Source organism: Podarcis muralis, chromosome 6, assembly GCF_964188315.1.
Source record: "Podarcis muralis chromosome 6, rPodMur119.hap1.1, whole genome shotgun sequence".
Lineage (NCBI taxonomy): Eukaryota > Metazoa > Chordata > Lepidosauria > Squamata > Lacertidae > Podarcis > Podarcis muralis.
The window spans coordinates 5,063,504-5,086,489 of record NC_135660.1 but is presented as its reverse complement, the minus strand read 5'-3'; the positions used below and the strand labels follow the sequence as shown (position 1 = coordinate 5,086,489).

The 22,986-nt window shown below is 48.0% G+C and overlaps 1 protein-coding gene across 2 annotated transcripts in view; it reads right to left on the bottom strand.

Annotated features, from left to right (window-relative positions):
- DIS3L2 (DIS3 like 3'-5' exoribonuclease 2) overlaps window positions 1-22,986 on the bottom strand; it is a 201,501-nt gene that overhangs the window by 77,426 nt on the left and 101,089 nt on the right. For both annotated transcript variants that reach the window (XM_028731804.2, XM_077929633.1), the window contains exon 11: window positions 10,866-10,945. In XM_028731804.2, coding sequence (XP_028587637.2) covers window positions 10,866-10,945 — 80 coding nt within the window. The remainder of the gene's footprint in view (window positions 1-10,865; window positions 10,946-22,986) is intronic.

Here is a 22,986-nt window from a genome sequence, read left to right as displayed (position 1 = left end):
GGACTGCAAGAAGATCAAACCTCTCCATTCTGAAGGAAATCAGCCCTGAGTGCTCACTGGAAGGACAGATCCTGAAGCTGAGGCTCCAAGACTTTGGCCACCTCATGAGAAGAGGAGACTCCCTGGAAAAGACCCTGATGTTGGGAAAGATTGAGGGCACAAGGAGAAGGGGACAACAGAGGACGAGATGGACAGAGATGGACAGTGACGAGATGACGAGATGGACAGTGTTCTCGAAGCTACCAGCATGAGTCTGACCAAACTGTGGGAGGCAATGGAAGACAGGAGTGCCTGGCGTGCTCTGGTCCATGGGGTCACGAAGAGTCGGACACAACTAAACGACTAAACAACGACAACAATCTCAACCAATCAAAGACCACAGAATGAACAAGGTGGCATCCTTAAGGGAAAACAAACTCTGCTGAGAGAGAGCAAAAGGAGGCAATGGAAAGAATAGGCCAAACATCTTCAGAGTTACTGCTGAAAATGTTTTAATGTTCCCTCAAGACTGCCAAAAACATGCCCCCCAAACAGTAAGCAGTTTTGGCTTAGCCCTAATCAACTCCGATGTCATATGTAAACTCGCAATGATTGAAGTTAAAAATGGCACCCATCCATTGGAACAGTTTCTTCCCATGTTACACATGGTTATACAAAGGGCTTGTTGAGATCTGAAAAAAGAGTCTAATGGGTTTGAACCTATTCCAGGATGCTGTGCGTAACCCCAATCCTATGTGGCAACTGAAGGAGGAATGATTTATACAACACACCTATGAGAAGAGTTTAAAGCAAGCTGGGATTTCAACTTCTCCACTGATGACCTCACCTCCCCGAACAAAAACAGCCCAGAGAACTCAATTTTCCTTTATTACCAAAGAAATAATAATAATAAAACAGGATGAAGAAAGAGAGGGAGGAAGGGTCTGTAAGTACTCAGTAAAAGCTGCCAACGCAGCAATTTGAATCAAGTGTTCACTCCTGGAATGGGGAAACTGGAGTTTAAGTTTGTGTGAACAGCAGGAGCAGGAAGAGCGGGAGAGATACCCTGGTGGTAAATTCACATTCACTTTCCTAAGCAACTTTTTCACCACCCAAATTAAAACAGGGAAAGAGAAAATTAGCCAGTTCTGTGAGAACAGATACACTGGTACCTCGGGATGCGAACAGGATCCGTTCCGGAGCCCTGTTCGCATCCTGAATGGAACGTAAGACGCGACGGTGCACCTGCGCATGTGTGGGTCGCGTTTTGCTGCTTCCGCGCATGCGCGTGACGGCATTTTGAGCATCTGCGAATGCGCGAGCAGCGAAACCCAAAAGTAACGCGCTCTGTTACTTCTGGGCTGCCGCGGAGTGCAACCCAAAAGCGCTCAACTTGAAGCACATTCAACCCGAGGTATGACCGTACATCCAGCAGGACTATGAGATGCAGTGCTCTGAAAGCAGCTTGAAAGGCTATCACCACTACAGAGTACGCAAGATAATTAAACCCTATTTTAAGCCCTATTTCAAGATCTGAGCCATGCTAACAGGCATGAAACAGGGATGCCATCAAGACAGAGACTTGGTTTTCCAAGGCTAACTTTAACCTCTGTTGACAAGGAATGGCCGTGGCTCAACGGTAAAGCAAGAATTCTCCTGAAAGCATTCAAGCACACCTCAACTTTTCTCATATGGAGTTGGGGCCAATTCATCCTCAAAGCTAGCTATGTTTATTTATGGCTTCTATAGCTGCTGAAGGCATTCACCGAGGTACCCAGAGTTTGCCAGTGGGAGACCATGGGCCCCTGAAATCAGCTGGCGTTTTGAAGGCCGGCAGTCCGGTCCCTCTTCACGCCAAAACCCATGCCAATTCATTGTTCAGGGCTTTATTTGGCTTACATAAACCTTCCTTGCCTGGCCTGGGGGCATTCTGGTTTTCGCAAAGTGCCAAGGAGCGGAACGTGAACTGGCGGCTTTGTTTACCAGACCACGGTAAAACTGAATGTCATAGAAGGCAGATTCAGCCAAGGGACATGGAAGAAGGCAAGCCCATTCCATCCACTCAGTGTTTCCCCCCCCAAAAAAACTGAACTCAACAGTTACCAACTTCCCCCACCCCTCACTCCTTTTGACATGAAACACTGAAGAAAAACACAGCGAGAACAAAAGACCCAAAGAGAACCCAATGTTCTCAGAGTTTCAGAATCTCCCGGGGTGAGCCTCCAAAACAAAGAACGGGGGGGGGGGGGGGTGTGTTTAGAAAAGGTCAGTCTCCCCAGGGCTTCCCACCAACCTGACCATCAGAAACGCACCTCCTCATATCATCTCAAGGACAGGTTCCAAAATATCTTGCTTGGTGCAGAAGACCAAATGGCACCTTCTCCATTTCACATGCAGAAACAGATCGGAGCAGCAGCTGAATCTCACTTCCACACCGGGGGTGGAATAGCATCCTCCAGCACACCTGAGGACCACAGAGCTCTATCCTCCAGCGCCCCGGAATCAAATGCCCAAGACAGCTCTCTACCCAATGGTTGGGCTGGCCTTGCTCCAAGTGGATGGGAAAACGGAGGTCTCTTTTTTTCACCCAAGGAGGGCTCACTGGGAAAACATGTTCAGAGGAGGCTCCAGGAGCTCCACCTCCTTGCGCCAGTAAATGTACACACACACACACACACACACACACACACACACACACCCCTCTCAAGCAGTCCACTGAAAGCACACGGAGGTGGCCACAGAATTCCCAAGCCTAACCACGCATACAGTACTGGAGCATATGTGGAGTTCCACATCAATGAAGCTTCTCAGTAACAGATCTCAGTTTTCAGATACCAGGAAACACCTTTCTCTGAGTGATTCCTGGTCAAATCAGACAATTCGTACCTGGCTGGGCAAACAGCCTTATAGCTTCTTCTGTTCTTTTGATGAAGGGCACATAAATATTGCTCATAACTAACAGAGGTATATGTGGGTAAGTCGCTCTGGAGTTTTGCTGTGAAGCAGTGTCGATTTTTCTATTTATTTAGAAGTTTGCACACTAGTATGTGCAAGCATCTGCACAACTCCACCTCAAAAAGCAGAGTGCAAAAGAGGACGCAATCTGAAATACCCCATCTCCTCCCACTTCGGCCTGGATTAAAACAAAAACTGGGCCTCACAGGAATCACTTTTGCATGCTCACACACAGGCGTGTCACCAATTTTTCTGCACACACACACACACACACACACACACACACACTGAATGACGACCCTGGGTCAACATGGCTTCTGACTGTCCCCTGTGGCTCTTTGAGAGGTATGAGGAACTAGATCGGGGTGGGGTGGGGAGATGTAGTAGGGGTGGGATCAGCCATACACACTGTGTGTGAGTGCACTGTGTGTGGGTCCTTGTCCACGCAGCTCTGCATAGCCCAGCTGATGATCAGCAGCAGACCCAATGGAAAGTCACCAAATAGCAGAAATGAAAGCGGAGCTGAGGACCGTGCCTTCGAAAGACGCATTTTCAAAGTTTTCCATGAGGCACTGGAAGTGGGAGTTGTACTGGGGGAGGAAGCCCCAACGCCGTGCATTACAAAATTAAAAGCCTGATAGGGTTACGTGCGTGTTTTGTCTGCAGCAGCTAATAAATCATGCATCCAGACTCCTAAATCCCATTATGAAGCAGCGTTAAGACATACACTTCACATTGCAAAACAAGAGGTGTATGGTTGCTCCAGCTCTATTGGCCAGCACCTTAAGCCTGACAAATAATTTAGATGTGGGACAGGCCTGGCCTTTTAAGCCGCTGCAGAGAGTGATTTCCACATGCTCCAGCCAGCTCAAAAGCATGGGTGCCAAGTGGACATTGGTAGAGCATATGGCTGAGGAACAGACAGAATGCGAGGTACCCTGCTGTGAGCACAGAAGCGAGGTGCACGGACTTGTTCTAAGGATGGGTGCTGAACATCCAGATCCTGCCATTAGCCAGGCTGGAGGATGCTTTAGCCAGATCGCTGCTCTGTAAAATATGTCACAGGCTTATGAAGTTGTGGAGCTCAGGACATGGGCTGCTTCAGAAATGCCCCGAGGTGCTTCCAGGTTGCCATGAATGAAAATGTAAGCAGCTCTTCCTGGAGAGGGATGGAGCAAGCAGCATCTTAGCAGGACCAGGGGAAGATGGAAGAAGGCCAAAAGGAGCACAGGCAGGGTCGAGGGCAGGCATGTCAACAGGCGCCACTTCACTCTCCCACATTGGTACTAACTAGCCTCTCCTTTCTGAGATAGCCCCTGTATCCAAAGAGAAATCACTCAGACCATGAGCCCCTCTAGGGCAAAAGAATCTTGCTCCCTTTCCCTAAGAAGGGGCAGATACTCAGCGCATTCTTGGCTGCTACCAAGTCCAACACCTCCCATGCCCCACACCATGTTCAAATTGGCTGGGGGAGAAAATATCCCGAGTTTTGACTATTCTGTGTAAAAACGCCCTCGTTTTCACATTTTTCCAGCAATCAGAGTATTCTTGAAATGAATATGCTCTAAATTTAAATTTTCTGGGTGGCTTGGAAATATCCTAATCATTTTGTAGTACACTTTGGGTCATAGAATCATAGAGTTGGAATAGACCACAAGGGCCATCGAGTCCAACCCCCTGCCAAGCAGGAAACACCATCAGAGCACTCCTGACATATGGTTGTCAAGCCTCTCCTTAAAGACCTCCAAAGAAGGAGACTCCACCACACTCCTGGGCAGCAAATTCCACTGTCGAACAGCTCTTACTGTCAGGAAGTTCTTCCTAATGTTTAGGTGGAATCTTCTTTCTTGTAGTTTGGATCCATTGCTCCGTGTCCGCTTCTCTGGAGCAGCAGAAAACAACCTTTCTCCCTCCTCTATGTGACATCCTTTTATATATTTGAACATGACTATCATATCACCCCTTAACCTCCTCTTCTCCAGGCTAAACATGCCCAGCTCCCTTAGCCGTTCCTCATAAGGCATCGTTTCCAGGCCTTTGACCATTTTGGTTGCCCTCCTCTGGACACGTTCCAGTTTGTCAGTGTCCTTCTTGAACTGTGGTGCCCAGAACTGGTTTTGAGGGAGGGGGAAAACAAATACCCTGATTTTGACCCTGATTTTGACCCTGGTTTTGAGGGAGGGGGGAAACAAATACCCTACTTTTGAGATTTTTCTGGCAATTGGGCCATTCTGGGCTGCGCATGAGAACGCAGGAAGTTGCCCATCTGTGCAGCACTGCTCATTCCTCCAAGCTTCCTTTAGAGACTAATCCACGTTCCCTCCATGGACCACAGAATGCTTGTATCACTCCTCTCCCACCTGCACCTATCCCACTTCAGCCCAGAACTCTCCCACCTGAAACTCCTGTTCTGTTCCTGCCCCCCCCCCCCATCCTAAACTATTAAACTGCCTCATTCAGGCCTGCCCTCAGCCTGTCCTCAGGCCTCTTTCCCAACACAAGGCTGCAAAGTTCAAAATAAAAAAACCTCGCAGAAAGAGGACAAGCAGCTAAGAAAGCCATATCCAAGAGGCAAGAGTGCTTCTGTTAAGATCAGATTTCTCTCTCTGTGTGTGAGGGGGGGGGGGAGAGAATATGACAGCTCTGACAAGGGGAGAACTTCTTGAATTTGGCTGATGCCAGAAGCCCCCACTCAACATCAAGGCTCTCAGCCAAAGAGATGAAGAGAGAAAGGACCATTTCTGGCAAATCGCACCTCAAGCTGTTTTTTATTACTATTCCATGCTCCATTCTAGAGGGCTAATTCTACCAGGAAATTAATACTCATTGAATTTACAGAGATGGGAAGTGGCACCCAACAGCCTTCGCAAATTGGAATCCTTCTGGGTGTAGAGGAAGGTAATCCTGTTCCTGGAAGGAAAGCCCTGGGGTCGGGAGGGCGCAAGTCCTCTTTGACGTGTCTCCACTGAACACTGCTAAGGTCGTGCATGTTGCTTGGTCTTTGGCCTCTGGAGATGTTCCAGGATGCAGGGCGCCAGATGCGAAACGAGTTCTTAGCTCAAATAATATTTCAGTAAAAGAGGAGGACAAGAAGGTCTCCTGGAAACTTTTGCTCTGATTTGGTTTTGCAGTCTCTGGAGGAGAAGACACATTAACGCCTCTTGTCCAAGGGGAAAGTGACTGTGTCCTGGCTCTCACCCTCGGACACCGTATTCAGACTTACGGCTCGAGGAAACCCAAAATCTTTACTCAAGAAATAAGCACACTGTTGATTTTGGGAAATGATATACAATGAGCTGAAGAAAATGTTCCAATAATCATTTGTAAAAAAAGCCCAAAGCTTTCTTGTTAGGGATTGTAGGAAAAGACCTGCCAAGGAAATTAAAAAACATTTTCATGTATGCGACAGCGGCGGCAAGAGTCTTAGTAGCACAAGGATGGAAGAATGAGGAAATCCCGACTAAAGAACTGTGGCAAGAGAAATTGATGGACCATGCGGAACTGGCGAAATTGACACATAAACTACGTGACGAGGATAACTGTGACTTTAAAGAAGAATGGGAACCTTTTACGAAGTATTTAAAGAAACAACAAAATCAAGTGGACTCCTTGGCAGGTTTTGAATAAACACTCACAAATTCTTTATTGGTAACATACAGGTAGATAAATTGAGGATCTTTACAATTTTGTAACATGCAGAGAATAACATGTGCTGAGAAACCAGAGAGAGGAGCTGAGGGAAGTCTCATGGAGGGGTGAGAGGGTGGGTTTTTTCTTTTTTGGGAGGGAATGGGAATGATGTATTTTTGATAAATTGTTATGTTGAAATCCCTAATAAAAAATACCTTAAAAAAAGAGAAAAGAAATAAGAAATGAGCACACCGTTTCAGCATCAGTTCAGAATACCGGGTACACCTCTGCTTAGGGCAGTGGGGGGGGGGCATGGAGTTCAGAGACCAAGGGTGGCAGCAGTGCCTACACGGAGGATTCTCAAAGAGAGGAGGCTGAGGGAACGCTCCACAAGGGAGGGTGTTCCAAAGAGGGTGAGGGGCTGCCAGCTCTGCAGGCAAGGGGGGACCTCACTGGGCTCCTGAGCCCCACAGGGGGGCCGCAGAAAGAAGGGAGTTGGTCAAGGGAGCCGTGGACTCAAATAGGTTGAAAACCTCTGATCTAAGTTGTCACATAGTCCCAGATTTTTCCAGGTTTCAAGGATGGAAAGTGAAACCCAGTATTAACACTGGTAACCAGAACCGACACCAGTCTGGGGCTAAATGGTGAATTGGCCTTTCACAGCAGCCTCCTAAGACATTCCTCCAAATGAATGAATGAATGAATGAATGAATGACTGTCCAGCAACAGCATGAGGACCTGTTTCCCTCAATTGAATTAAGCTCTCAGCCTGAGATTTTGCTCAGATACAACCTGATCACTTTGACAATCTGGGTGCAATATGCAGAAATATGTGGGCAAGCAGCCTTCTAAATTAAACACGACAGAAATATTCACCAGTAGGAGCTACACAACGCAGCAAGCATTATTCGGGAGAGGGCATGTAGCGAGCTGTCATTCAAGACCAATTCCTAACTACGCAGATGCAGAGACCTGTTTCCAATCTCCGTAATGGACTGCCAGCACTCATTTTCTAACGACAAAACGCAGGCCAAGGAAGCTGCCACTGCCCTGGCCATCTTGCAGCACTGAATCAACCATCCCAGGAATTCAGACGTCACTTGCGGTACCTTTGTGGGTTCCTCTCCCCTCCACATTCAATTCCACCCCCATCCTGTTATCCAGCCCCTTTGCCAAAAGGGCTGCGCCAGCTGCTGCGATGGTACCAAGCCGAGTTTGCCGTTGGCACATGAAAGCTCAGAACAATTTCAGAGCAGGTTAGCAGTGGGAACACCTTGCCGTGTTTGCTTGATTTATTTATTTAAATTTATACACTGCTTGATTGCAAAACAACAACAACAACCCTCAAAGTGGTTTACAAAACATAAAGCAGTAAAATCAAGAAAAATTCACAACCCTACTTTAAAACATGCAAAGGTTAATAAGGAATGGGGGGAATTTATAACTTATCTTAAAAATCATTGTAAAGAGTTAAAATCATTAGTAGGATTGGAATAGCACTTGTACAGTGGTACCCCGCAAGACGAACGCCTCGGAAGACGAAAAAACTCGCTAGACGAAGGAGTTTTTCGTTTTCTTAGCCGCTTCGCAAGATGCATTTCCCTATGGGCTTGCTTCGCAAAACGAAGCTTGCCCCGCAAGCTCCGGGGATAGCGGGGAAGCGCAGGGCGTCTTCCCCGCTGTCCCCGGACCTCTTTTGAAGCTAGGGGCGGCGGGGAGAAGATCGCTTCTCCCCGTTGCCAGCCCCGCAATCTCCGGGGACAGAGGGGAAGGCGCGCGCGCCTTCCCCTCTGTCCCCAGACCCCTTTTGAACCAAGGGGCGGCAACGGGGAGAAGCGATTCTCCCCGCTGCCCCTTCCCTTGCTTTAAAACAGGTCCGGGGACAGAGGGGAAAGGCGCACAGCGCTTCCCCTCTGTCCCCGGACGGTCTCCATAGGAACGCATTGATTGATTTTCAATGCATTCCTATGGGAAACTGTGCTTCGCAAGACGAAAAACTCGCAAGAAGAAAAAACTTGCGGAACGAATTAATTTCGTCTTGCGAGGCACCACTGTAGTTTAATCGTGAGTTTTGGATAAAATGGAGAGGTAAAAGATTTGGATTATTATAAAACACGCAGGAGGAAAGGACTAACAATAGGACCCACAAAGGGGAGAAGGGAATTCTTTGGAATCTTGCTTTTATGATGTATGTTGGATATGCGATTGTAGAACTTTAATTTGAAAAACCAAATAAATAAATTTATAAATAAAATACTAAAACAGATTAAAATTGCCTCAACTTTCTAAGCGTCTGAATTCTTAGAAATGCAAAACGGGTACAGGACCCTCAACCACCCGATGGAACAATACTAAAAAGTGGAATCAGGAGACGCGCTTCCTATGCTATGCAAGGCTTTATTTCTGTGTCCTAAGATGCGTCTCCTGGAAGGAACTGCAAGGCCTGCAGCTGGGCATCTAGGAGACCCCACTGCCTCATCTCTTCCATTAACAGAAAGGCCTCGTTCCATCTGCCTCTGCAGCCACAGGTTTTATTTACTAAAATAAAAGGCCAGCAACCTTCATTAAAGATTTGTAACAATGCAGAGGCGGCGAGGCAAACATGACGGCCTCCCATTTTAGTTTATTAACAACATAGTCACTGCTTACCTCATTTCAAGAAGTTCCCATCACTGGAAAGTGACTCAGCCCAAGTGGAAAAGAAGGAGAGAGCTTTTCCAGCTGCTTCCCTGCCATTCCAGCAGCACCTACTTGAAACCAAGCTCCAGTTCACGGGCAGGTGACCTCACACCATGTTGGATCACTGGTCTGCCTGGCATTCCACTGTCTATAGCAGCCTTCCCCAACCCAATGCCCGCTCCAGATGTTTTGGGCTACAACTCCCATCACAAAGTTGCTGGTTGGGGCTGTGGACCGAAACATCTGGAGGGCAACGGGTTGGGGAACACAGAGTGGCAGCCGGACCCAGGATTTCCGGCAGGAGTCTTTCCCCGTCCTCCTTAGGGACGCCAGAAATTGCATCAGGGAACCTTTTGCATACAAAGCACATACTGAACAAAGAGGAGATGGGAGACGATGAGCATATACAGGCAACTCCTAACGGATGTGCATCCAGTTGACGCACAATCGCACATGCACACATCACTTCGAACCTGGAAGTGACTGTAAAAATGGCAGAAACAACCCTAAAGAGAGCCCAGCAAATAGGGCAAACAGGCACGAAAACAGCAGCTAGCTATCCCACAAGCCTTTGCAAGGGAAATCCCAGGAGCAGTTGCACTGCCATTGAGGCCTGTGGCAAGTTGGAATTTGAGTGATTGTGGTGGGGTTTGGCATCTGGTAGTCTCCATCAGCACCATAATTGATGCTTTTGAATTATGGTGCTGGAGGAGACTCTTGAGAGTCAAACCTATCCATTCTGAAGGAAATCAGCCCTGAGTGCTCACTGGAAGGACAGGTCCTGAAGCTGAGGCTCCAAGACTTTGGCCACCTCATGAGAAGAGAAGACTCCCCGGAAAAGACCCTGATGTTGGGAAAGATGGAGGGCACAAGGAGAAGGGGACGACAGACAATGAGATGGTTGGACAATGTTCTCGAAGCTACAAACATGAGTTTGACCAAACTGTGGGAGGCAGTGGAAGACAGGAGTGCCCGGCATGCTCTGGTCCAGGGGGTCACGAAGAGTCGGACACGACTAAACGACTAAACAACAAGTGCTGCTGTTTTTTTCTAGGGTTGCCAGAGGTCAGAGGGTGTTTGCAGGCTTTTCCAATGGTGTTTCAAATATACGCAATTTCACGTAAACACAGGGTGCCTTGGAGTGTAACCCCCACGTAAATTGAGAGTTGCCTGTACACTCGAGGCTTCCTAATAATGTATCAGCTCAATGGACAAGCTAACCTTGGACCGTCCACTCTGACCACTAGTGGCTCTCACAAAGTTTTATAAGACATCTGAAGGCAGCCCTGTTTAGGGAAGCTTTTAATGTTTAATAGGTTATTGTATTTTAGTGTTCTGTTGGAAGCCGCCCAGAGTGGCTGGGGAAACCCAGCCAGATGGGCGGGGTATGTATGTATGTATGTATGTATGAATGAATGAATGAATGAATAAATAAATAAATAAATGTTATTATTATTAAGCAGGGCTGCTGGGGTGTGAACACGATTAACGTTCATCCACGTAGAGCCCTGTTCAAGTTCTTAACGCGCCTGATGAGCTACATGTTTGAAAACACACAGCAGCTGCTATAAACGGACATCCATGCGCACAGACACTAAAGCAACATAGGAAACGCATCTTACCATCTGGAAGCGGCTTGCAAGACAAAGCGTCGTCAAGGTCCCTGGCGGTTGAGGGGTCAATGGTGAAGATGCATTCTTGCCTATCAAAAACAGGGAAGAAACAAAGAAAACTCAGCACCGGGGGCAGCAAGTTCATCTATTTGAAAACCGGCTTCTGAAAGGAGCATGGATGTTATAGTAGGTGGGCTTTTGGTCTGGTCCAGCAGGGAAATTATTAGGTTCATGTGCTTTGTTCAGATCACATGTCTCCAAATTGAGGGATAGTATATCACGAGGGCTGAGCTGGGGGCCAGGAAACTGCCAATTCAAATCTTGCCTCCTCGGCTATTTACCGTATTTTTCACTCTATAACACGCACCAGACCATAACACGCACGTGGTTTTTAGAGGAGGAAAACAAGGAAAAAAATATTCTAAACGAAATAGTGGATATATGATTTTTGTGGTTCATGCTGTGGCCACAGACATGTGATGACAGGCAGTGAGTTTGGAGTAGCCCAGTGCAAAAATCCTGAGGATCCATGTGGATCCATGCTTTGTAACCACGGAGGAGGGAAGGAAGGGGAACCATGGATCCTCTGCTCACGACTGCAGCAGATCCCCACCACCACCTGCAGGCATTCGCTCCATAACACGCACAAACATTTCCCCTTACTTTCTAGGAGGAAAAAAGTGAGTGTTATGGTGCAAAAAATACGGTACAGTGGTGCCTCGCAAGACGAAAAGAATCCGTTCCGCGATTCTCTTCGTCTAGCGGTTTTTTCGTCTTGCGAAGCAACCCTATTAGCGCTATTAGCGGCTTAGCGGCTATTAGCGGCTTAGCGGCTAAGCTGCTAAAAGGCTATTAGCGGATTAGCGGCTTAGAAAAAAGGGGAGGGAAGCGAGGGGAAAAAACGCAAGACTAGCAAGACGTTTTGTCTTGTGAAGCAAGCCCATAGGGAAAATTGTCTTGCGAAGCAGCTCAGAAACGGAAAACCCTTTCGTCTAGTGGGTTTTCCGTCTTGCGAGGCATTCGTCTTGCGGGGCACCACTGTATTTAGAATCATAGAGTGGGGGGGACGACCCCGAAGGCTGTCTAGTCCAACCCCCAGGAACGCAGGAACCTCAACTAAAGCATCCATGACGATAAATAGGAGTAGCTGGGAAAGCTCAGTAGGTGGAGCATGAGACTCTTAATCTCAGGGTCGTCGGTTCTAGCCCCACGTTGGGCAAATGATTTCTGAAATGCAAGGCCCCCTTGCAACTCTACAATTCTATGACCTGCAGACCACTTAATAACAATAAAAAGATCACTAAGTGGTTTACCTAAATTAATATAAAATATTTATAAGAAAGCATCTATGAAATCAACACTTTAAAACCAAGAAGACATTACAGTGGTACCTTGGTTCTCAAACGTAATCCAGAAGTCCGTTTGACTTCCAAAATGTTCGAAAACCAAGGTGTGGTTTCCGATTGGCACAGGCACCCCAGAAACAATAGCTGACAGCCTCATCGGACGTTCGGCTTCCAAAAAACATTCGAAAACCGGAATACTTTCTTCCAGTTTTTCAGCATTCAGGAGCTGAAATGTTCGAGTACCAAGGTGTTCGAGAACCAAGGTTCCACTGTATAAAAATTATCATAGCATAGAACAAGCGTGCATAATAAAATGGCATGCCGTGAACCAACTCCCTCCTCAGTCCCTCTGTCTGCAGGTTGGGGCAACAGCGCTCGCCTGTCAAAAGCAGTGTATAAATTCTACTGCACCCACAACACACACATTTATTTATGTATTTCATATGAATGGCAGGTGGGGCTCTTTTGCCAATTTTTATTCCTTCATGTTTGCCCTTCACATGGTATTGTTGTTGTTAGATTTGCATAACCTGCCTCGGGCTTTAGGTTATGCAGCTTTAGAGCTAGCGAGAGAATTCCTCTTTCATGTGCTCGGAGACCCGCTATCCGGTGACAAACCGACTGCAGCTATAACCTGCTTCCACAGATACATATTCCTTCAATTAAAAACCCATTAATGAATGGAATTTCAAAAAAGCGACCGCATTCCAAGATACACTGCTTACATAACGTCTCGATTTACAGTCTTCGGCAGAATCAGGTCCGAACAGAGACGGAACGCCCCACTCGTGCAAAGGGTCCCACGTGCCCTTATCAGGCCGAGTTAGAGCCCGGGGCACTACGACTGTGACCCCGGACGCCAGCCCTCAGACACTTTGAGCTCGGCCGGGCAGATGACGTGCAGCGGTAGACAGCAGGGAGCTTAAAACAACTGCTCTCTTGTGCTGACAGGTCTTAAGAGAAAGGATTAAGGGCTCCTCAAGAAACCAGAGGCCGCATGGGTTTTGTTTCAATGGAACAGGTCGCTTAGTCCAGCTGTTTGGTGCTGCAACCGCAAAGCTCTGCCACCCATCGCGATCTGTAGCTGCAGGCAGTTTAGAAATTAATAGGCTGGCAGCGGCAAAGGGCCTGCGTTGGAAATGAACGGAACATAAATACGCCGTTGCCAGAACTCTCAAAGCACATCGAGGGAAATGTAGCAACAAGCAGGCGCTCCGCTTTGAGACGCTCGGCCAATTAAATCTATTAGCGAGGTCAACAATGGGGCCCCGGTTCACGAGAGTCCATGCCTGCAGGGAGTGCGGTATGGAATCCCAGCTCCGGACCACTGAACGCCCAAAACATATCAGGCCCCCTTTTTCTCCTGTGCAAGAAGGGAGAGGCAGCATGCAACAGATCTGCTGACGGACTTGCAGGGCTGAGTTTATGGCAGCTTATTTAAAGCATCCCTGGATGCAGCCTTCATGGGCTTGTTCGCAGTTGTAGCCTACCCCATCCTGAAGCCTTATAAGGTGGCTTAAAGAAAAACTAAAACCCCAAGCTCACTCCTAATTAATGCAACTTATTTAGGCTGTAATAACTGGTGGGTGGGTGGGAGCTGAAACTTCTGTCTGTGCCTCTGGTGACTGGTTGCAATGAGCAGATGATGTCTGATGGTCTTGTTCTCCCTGCGGCTTGTTGCTCATTGCAAAATATTTATTCAGACGGAAGCCAAAGCGGCTTACAGCAGAAACAAAAGTGGTCAAACGGCCAGGCTGCTAAGTCATTTCAGGCTGCAGCTGAGAGCTCACATAGTTGAATACTCCTCTCCAAACACATACACACAAAATCCCTGCATACGGAAAAGCAGCACATCAGTGTCCTGGCTCCCACTCCAAAACACACATGCAGAGGCTCTTACTTGCAAGTAAGAAAGATATACAGTGGTACCTCAGGTTAAGTACTTAATTCGTTCCGGAGGTCCGTTCTTAACCTGAAACTGTTCTTAACCTGAAGCACCACTTTAGCTAATGGGGCCTCCTGCTGCTGCCGCCGCCGCACAATTTCTGTTCTCATCCTGAAGCAAAGTTCTTAACCCGAGGTACTATTTCTGGGTTAGCGGAGTCTGTAACCTGAAGCGTATGTAACCTGAAGCGTATGTAACCTGAAGCGTACGTAACCTGAGGTACCACTGTATTTAATCAGGCAAACAAAAGTACAGTCATACCTCAGGTTGAAGACGCTTCGAGTTGAGCGTGTTCGAGTTGCGCTCCGTGGCAACCCGGAAGTAACGGAGCGTGATACTTCCGGGTTTCGCCGCTTGCGCATCCGCAGATGCTGAAACTGACGTCACGCGCATGCGCAGAAGCAGCAAAAAGCGACGCGTGCATGCGCAGACGTGCCATTGCTAGTTACGTTTGCCTCTAGATGCGAACGGGGCTCCGGAACGGATCCCGTTCGTATCTAGAGGTACCACTGTATAGGCTCAGGGACACTCTCAATTCAACCCCTGCTCCTTTGGAAATGACCATGCAAGGCCCAAAGCAGTATTTCAACTTGAAATGTAGAATTGCCTCCTGAACATGCAGGCTAGCTCCCTATCTGATCTCCTAGCACAGCATGGAGGCCATGCAGGCATGCTGAACTAGAGACCTCCCTTCACCCACTCAACTCATTTCACAAAGACAAAATGTAAGATATAAACACACTTCAGCAACAACCGTCATCCATGAGAGGTGAGAGCTCAGCTACGGCCTTTTGTTTACTACAGTTTGGATTTTGTGGGTCTCGTTTAAACTTTAACAAGGCACCGCCATGACATTTAACTGTAAAAGGTGACTACATGTCTAGACAACTACATCTTGAAGCTGGTCTCATTTCTCTTCCCATTGTGAGCAGACACAAGGGAACGCTGACCTGCGAGGTATTCAACCCGGCACCCAGACTTCTGCGCACTTGCTCTCTCGACTCAAGAGGGCTGGCATTTCAAAACCGGGTGGGTGGGGTATTTTCAGATCCTTGAAAGTCTCAACCATTGTTTCTAGGACCTTGATGAGCTCCTTCTTGGAACGATGCGTCTCAGGCCTGGAAAACAACCATTTTCACTCAGGAATAGGCGCCCCTCCTTGCTTCAAGCATGTTTTATGTTTTATAAACAGTATTTCATAGCAACAGCAGGAATACACCCCAATCTCATCACAGCAAACACCTGTCCCCAATCACTGGGTAAGTTAGACGCATACAATCGTAGAATTGTAGAGTCAGAAGGGTCCCCCAAGCGGCATCTAGGCCGACCCCACTTCAAGGCAGGAATCTCAGCTCAAGCATCCATGACAGGTGGCCATCCAACCTCTGCTTAAAAATCTCGTAGGAAGGAGAGTCCACCACCTCTCGTGGGAGAGTGTTCCACTGTGGAACAGCACTCACTGTCAGAAAGTTCTTCCAGACGTTTAGTCGGAATCTCCTTTCTTGTAACTTGAAGCCACTGGTTCAGATCCTCCCTCCTGGAGCAAGAGAAAACAAGCTTGTTCCTCTTCCATAGGACAGCCCCTGAGATATCTGATCATATCTCCTCTCAGTCTCCTCTTTACCAGGCTAAACATACCCAGCTCCTTCAACCGTTCCTCATCAGGCTTGGTTTCCAGACCCTTGACCATCTTGCTTGCCCTCCTCTGCACACCTTCCAGCTTGTCAACATCCTTCTTAAACTGTGGTGCCCATAATTGGACACAGTATTCTAGGTGTGGTCTGACCAAGGCAGAATAGAGTGGTTCTGCAAGAAGATCAAACGTATCAATTCTTAAGGAAATCAGCCCTGAGTGCTCACTGGAAGGACAGATCGTGAAGCTGAGGCTCCAGTACTTTGGCCACCTCATGAGAAGAGAAGACTCCCTGGAAAAGACCCTGATGTTGGGAAAGATGGAGGGCAGAAGGAGAAGAGGAGGACAGAGGACGAGATGGTTGGATAGTGTTCTCGAAGCTACCAGCATGAGTTTGACCAAACTGCGGGAAGTAGTGGAGGACAGAGGTGCCTGGCGTGCTCTGGTCCATGGGGTCACGAAGAGTCGGACACGACTAAACGACTAAACAACAACAATTACTTCCCTTGATCTGGACACTAGACTTCTGTTGATGCAGCCTAGAATAGAATTAGCTTTTTTTTTTGCTGCTGAATTACACTGTTGTTCTTTAAAAAAGAAAAGATCTGGCTATGCTAACCCCATCTATCATTTTTTACAGACACCAGGACTCCTATTCTGCCAAAAAACGTAACAGAAAGCACAGCTATACAACAAATCATTCTGGTTAGAGTGAAAGCTAAACCTGTTTGTGACTGCAAGGTACACACATCCATAATAATCTAGCTATTGCGACCCGGGGAAACATAATATGTCCTCCTGCTAGATTTCTGTGGGTTGGAACTGGCACACCATCAAAGCACCGGTCTGCTCCATGAGCTGCAAGCCACCAGCACTAGTCTACAGCTAAATTTTCTTACAGAGGCAAAGAGGATAGGGGAGAGACCAGGAAAGCTTCAAGAAGCAAAGTTTCAGCACCATCAATACTCCTCAAATGTCCACCTTGACGTAATAAAGGAATCTGGCCCTGCTATTTCTGCTGAGATAATGAGATTTCTGGGCTCCTGTGATCCACTTATGCTCCCACTCTCACTCCTACACAGGAAACCCACTTGCATCATCATGCCAAACAACTTTTAATCAGGAGACACCGGCTCGTCTAATCCTGCTGGGCTGAGACAGGCTTTCTGTCACATGGTTTTGTGCATCTGAAAGTCTTCCGCCTTGTCTAGGCTGAGAAGCTGGTGAGACAGGGCTTCAGGGCTGCCATTTTGCATTACAGCTCAACTTCTGAGCTGTTCCTGCTCAGGCTTGGTCCCATGTTATCAAGAAGCTGTCATCAACTGCAGGAGATAGGGAGAAGAGTGGCTTGTTAAAACCCACAATTGCAATCTCCTAGATTAGATGGGACTAATCTATTGAAATCACGGAAGGACAGGCCACTGAGACCATTTGGTGTCATCCTCAGGCTTGTTAACTCCACTGCTCAGCCCTAACACCACATCATTTATTAATAAGTTAACTTCCAAGTGCAGATTCTTGGGAGAATACATTTCTCTCCATTGCAAGAGCCGGCCGTTTACGCCAGCTCTCTTCTCCCTCTCGCTTTCCCAGTTGCCATTCCATTGGTTTTGCCAGAGTTTGTGCTCCTTTCTGTTCTTCTCATTTGGGCAAGCCTTGTTTCCTCAAAGGAGCCTTCTTTCCTTTCATAGCTTCCATCAGGCGACAGAATGCTCCTCCATAGAAAACAATATCCCCTTAAACAGAACACAAGCACATCAGGGAGAAGGATCCTAAGTCTGGCTCCCAACATGCTGGTTTTCCACACGGAGGGTTTTATTCCGGCCGGCTGACATTCAATTCCATCTTGCGATTCCCTTGCCTGTCATCTGAATTGGCACCGCCCCAACCCAGGTCAACCATCTCAGGGAAAGGTAGACACACCAGCAAATTATATACATGGGGGTACTAAGCCCAAGTAAATTGCTAACATGAAGCGGCAGGCCTGAATAGCTCAGTTGGTTAGAGTGTGGTGCTGATAACACCAAGTTTGCAGGTTCAATCCCCCTATGGGACAGCTGCATACAGTGGTGCCCCGCAAGACGAATGCCTCACAAGACGGAAAACCTGCTAGACGAAAGGGTTTTCCGTTTTGGAGGCGCTTCGCAAGACGAATTTCCCTATGGGCTTGCTTCGCAAGACGAAAATGTCTTGCAAGTCTTGCCATTTTTTTTCCACTCCCCCCCCCCTTTTTCTAAGCCGCTAAGCCGCTAATAGCCTTCTAGCAGCTTAGCCGCTAATCCTTTAATAACAGCTAAGCCGCTAAACTGCTAATAGCGCTAATCCTCTTAGCCGCTAATGGGGTTGCTTCGCAAGAAGAAAAAACCGCTAGACGAAGAGAATCGCGGAACGGATTCTTTTCGTCTTGCGAGGCACCACTGTATTCCTGAACTGCAGAGGGTTGGACCAGATGACCCTCAGGGTCCCTTCCAACTCGACAGTTTTATTATTCTTTAGCCCCCTTTCCATGCCTATGAAGCAACTTATATCCCACTGTTTCTACCATCACAATATCCCTTTTCCTTGACTCCAGTTTAAAATGGTTTTTAATGCTGTTTTGATGCTGTTACCCACCCTGGGATCTTAAACAGTGAAGGGCAGGTAATAAATATAAGAGCAGCAGCGATAAACTACTTGACTTGAATGAGACCCATTAATTTGCGGTTTGGTGCACCTCCGTTGGTTCTGACAGACGGCAGCCAGGATTAGCAACCTCCACACCACCAGTTTGTCGTCTCCACAACTTATCAGTTCCCTGCACATTTCTACACATCCTGTTCCAGGAGCACAGGTTTTGCTGCTCCTAGAGTTATCACCAGCTTGTGGCGTGGACAGTTTCCAGGCACTGATTTTATCAGATCTGCGCCTTCCACCTGCTGAGGGGAACCCCTCTGTCCCCGGGAGCCATGCTCCTTCCCGTCCAGCTCCCCGAGCCAAATCTGTCCCCTCCACCTCTCGTTTTGTCAGCCGACAAACCTCTAAATACTAGCGTTGTTAATCCCAACGGGCGGGCAGTGCTACAATGCAGGGACTTCCCCGTTGCCTGGAGTTTCCAGCTAGAAACAGTGCTAAGAACAGCACCTCCCTGCCTAGGACAGAACAAAAGCCAGGCGAGGAATGCTTTGGCACGCTGGTTTGACTGACGCCAAGGAAATCTTTAGTCCCCTCGGAAGATCCTGCTTGCCATTTTAAGTAACATCCAGAATCACCTGGTGCCATATCTCTGAACCCGCGAAGATTTCAAGCGGATCACCTTGATCCCTGTCAGGACACCAGGGAGTGGTGGGTGGAAACTGATGTGTGGGGCAGCGGGAGAAGCAGGGTTGGAGACTGACTTGGGAGAAGGGGTCAGTGGTTACAGAGGAATCTGTATCAGCCGGAAGACGAGAGGCAGAGGCAGGAGAAGCTGCAGGATTGAAGAGGGAAGAACAAGTGTAAGAGAAGGGAGAGGCTGGTCAGGCTGGTGGAGAGTCAAGGGCTCCCAAACCATTTATCTATCTATCTATCTATCTATCTATCTATCTATCTATCTATCTATCTATCTATCTCAGGGTGGTTCACCATCTCTTCCTGCCCTGCTATCTCCCAGGACCAGAAGAGAACTGAAGAGAAAGGAGCAGAAACACAGTGCACTTGGGCATAGTCTCTGCCTGATTGCATGTGGCTTGGATTCTTCCCCTTTCTATCAATGCCTCTCTTTTAAAAAAAAAAAAAAACTGTTCACTTAATGGACCCTGCCTCTATAACCCTGACAACGACCCTGCAATGTTGGCCAGCCTTATTCACATGCTGCAGCTACAGCGAAGGAGGCTAAAGCTCAGGAAAAGAGGAGTAGTGCATTAGGCCAGCTCATGTATTTGTGACCATGGGCCAGACCTCGCCTCTCTCACAGCTCATGCTCCTAACTAACCAGCAAACTAACTCAGTCAAGAATCCTCTGCCTGTAAACTTCTCTTAAATGTGGGTGGGGGGACCCCCCGAACCACAGGGGGTCCCTCCTTGGAGATTCCCATCGATGAAAGCAACGTTTCATTAACTCCGCCTACAGGGATGCAGCAGGCTCATTAACTACTGCCGGTTTTAACAGAGCTCCTCTTCTGGGCTTAGGTCTCTCAGGCAACAATGCTTGTTTGCTTGTCTGTTGTGTTCAAAGCCTGGCACCCCTAACATCTGAGACAGGGTTTCAGGCGGCTTAGAACAAACTCCCCATTTCGGACGGCAACCCACCTCACGGATCCGTCCGATTTCCTTGCCGCAACACCCTTTTACTGCACTAGGTATTTTTAGTTCATTGTTTTCTATTTTGGCAGCTGAGAAAGTGCAGCGTGTAATTCTACCTCCAGTTTCATATTCCTTCTTAAAAGTGAATACAACATCCTGTTTATAATAATAAAATCACTGGTTGGCAGGATGACACTCGGTGGAAAAAAGAGGGAGAGAGTGAAGAATAAAGAGAAAGAGAGAGAGAGAGAAAGCAACTGGAAAATTGAGAGCCAGCACATTTTGGTGCCAAGTTTCACATTTGCAACGGTCCAGAGGAGGTCACTGGTCTCGCTCGCAACCGAAGGCGAGGAGTGAAGAACGATCCCCACAAACTCTCCCTTGTTAGACTGTGTACGCCATCTTCTTTCGAGCAAGGGATTTGCCCTTTTCAGGAAAAGTGACGTGAGGCTTTTCCCGCAGTCATCCGAACAGGAGACATGGAAAAGGCAGTGCGGCTCAGCCCAGAATGACCCTTCTCTCTCTCTCTCCTTCTCTCTCTCTCTCTCTCTCTCTCTCCAGGATTTGGGGTTTTCTTTCTTTTCCCACTCTGGGAGGACTTTCCTGGCTAGGTTTCTTGCCCCAGTTTAGCAGCAAGAGAAACAAAAAGATATGAATGAAATTAAAAACACTTGGAAGAAGCCACAGAAGCAGCTCTGGGGTTTCTTAGGTTCACTTCACATTTCCTTCCCCAGCGTTGCCCCTGCGCCCTGGGTGGAAAGTTGCGCTTCAACGTTTCCTTCGACACCCCCCCCCTTGCTTTTCTCCTGCACTCTGTGCCATAAAAACTGGCAAGGGGGGAGGGAGGCAAGGAAAAAGACAGAAGGAGGTGGGGAGGAGGAAGAGGCCTTGGACCCTGCAACTCTGGACGCTCCATCCCTTCAGCCTTCTCAATGCCGTTTGGAATTCCCAAAGAACACATCGCCGTTTCCACCTTTGTCTTCGCTTGCTTTGTTCGGCTGTGAAACATTGGCTCTAATCAACCCAGCCAGAAGAGCAAAAAATAAATGAAACTGTGCCCCCCCCCCCCACTTCCTTAAATGAAGACATCTCGGACATGAGAAAGGGAGCGATTTTATTTTTCACTCTTCTCGGAGAGGACAGGGCAGGAATGGATGGGCTCCCATTGCAGGTAAAGGTAAAAGGTAAAGGACCCCTGGGCGGTTAAGTCCAGTCAAAGGCGACTGTGGAGTTGTGGCGCTCATCTCGCTTTCAGGCCAAGGGAGCCGACGTTCGTCCACAGACAGCCTTTCCAGGTCGTGTGGCCAGCATGACTAAACCGCTTCTGGTGCAACAGAACACCATGACGGAAACCAGAGCACAAGGAAATGCAGTTTATCTTCCCGCTGCAGTGGTACCTATTTATCTACTTGCACTGGTGTGCTTTCAAACTGCTAGGTTAGCAGGAGCTAGGACGGAGCAACGGGAGCTCACCCTGTTGCAGGGATTCGAACTGCTGACCTTCTGATCAGCAAGCCCAAGAGGCTCAGTGATTTAAGTAGAACTCCTACAAGCAAAGGAACAAGCTGCCTTCCTCCCTGGGGGTTTTCTCAAGAGAAGGTGGAGGTGGGAAAGTCTGTAGTACAGGATGGCTTACGAAGAGAGCAGGGGCTGGGTCTTCTGGAAACTTGGCAACCTGGAACACACTACCTGCAGCAGCAATGGGCTCTTCCGCCCTGAGGGTAGAAAGGTCTTGGGCTATACCACTACAGACTGCAGGTGGGAGTTTGTGCTGTGTGTGCATACACAAAATCCCTGTACATATAAGATTAGCATAAGAATGTAAGAGTCCTGCAGCTGGATCTAGAGGCCAGCGGCTGATCTAGTCAAGTATCCTGTTCTCACAGCAGCCAACCAGATGCCTATGCCCGCAAGGGAGAAGAGTTTTAATCCTTTTCAAACCCTGTTCATCTCCTTGACATGCTGGTTTTATATACGCAGGAAGGGGTCCTGCTTTGTTGCACGAAAGAGGATTCAGCTATATAAGTCCCCACCAGTAACGTGAAGCGAAACAGTCCAGAGACAGGGCTCTCGCCACGGTGAGAATTAGGCCTGAGCTCCCATGGGCACTGGTGGGTTCTGAGGCTCTGCCAAGGCTGAAGCAGGAGGCTTAAGGAACAGGGGTGTACGACAAGCAGCACTGACACTCCAAGCAGTGCGGTTTAGAGACGCTCCTGGACAAGAGCACCGAAGGAACATCACCAGCAGAGGCCTCCCCCATGCTTCGAAGGTGTCTGCTGCCCTGATCAGCCTAATAGAAGGGCCAGGCACCCATCTGCCAGCTTGTCAAAGCAACTGTTCCTGGCGCTCTAGGAAAATGGGTGCCCAGTCGCGCCCCAGCCCCCAGAACTCACGCTGTGGTTTGGAGAAGAAGGCGTGCAAGAGCTCAAGCAGAAGAGCACTCTCCCCTTCTTGCAGTTTCCAGCAACTGGTATTCAGATGCACTGCTGCCTCTAGCTCTGGAAGGAGAGCACAGGCATTGTGGCTCGTAGCCCTCGATCCCAGATGCTTTCTGCGTGCCGCAGAATTTGAGGAAGTGGAATACCGCAGTTAGTGCAGATAACTGCAGCGTGATTGCCGACAGGAGTGAGACCTTGCCAGCATGTTATACTCCTGCTCTGAGATTCGCACTGGCTGCTGATTCATTACTCTCTGGAACTCTCTGCTGTATTGTTTTTGGCATCTGCTAAAAACCTTCACTTCAACAAAGCTACCCAGACATGTCAGAAACTGCACGTTACAATCGCTTATAGTTTTATTGCACGCAATCGTTTTAAAAATACTGATTTTATTTATCTTTTGTTAACATTTCGTGTCAACTTGTTTTTTAAATTTTCTTTCGGCTGACTTTTTTAAATGAACATTTTAAGTTGTTTTATGTGATCTGCTTAGAGGCTGGCTGGCAAT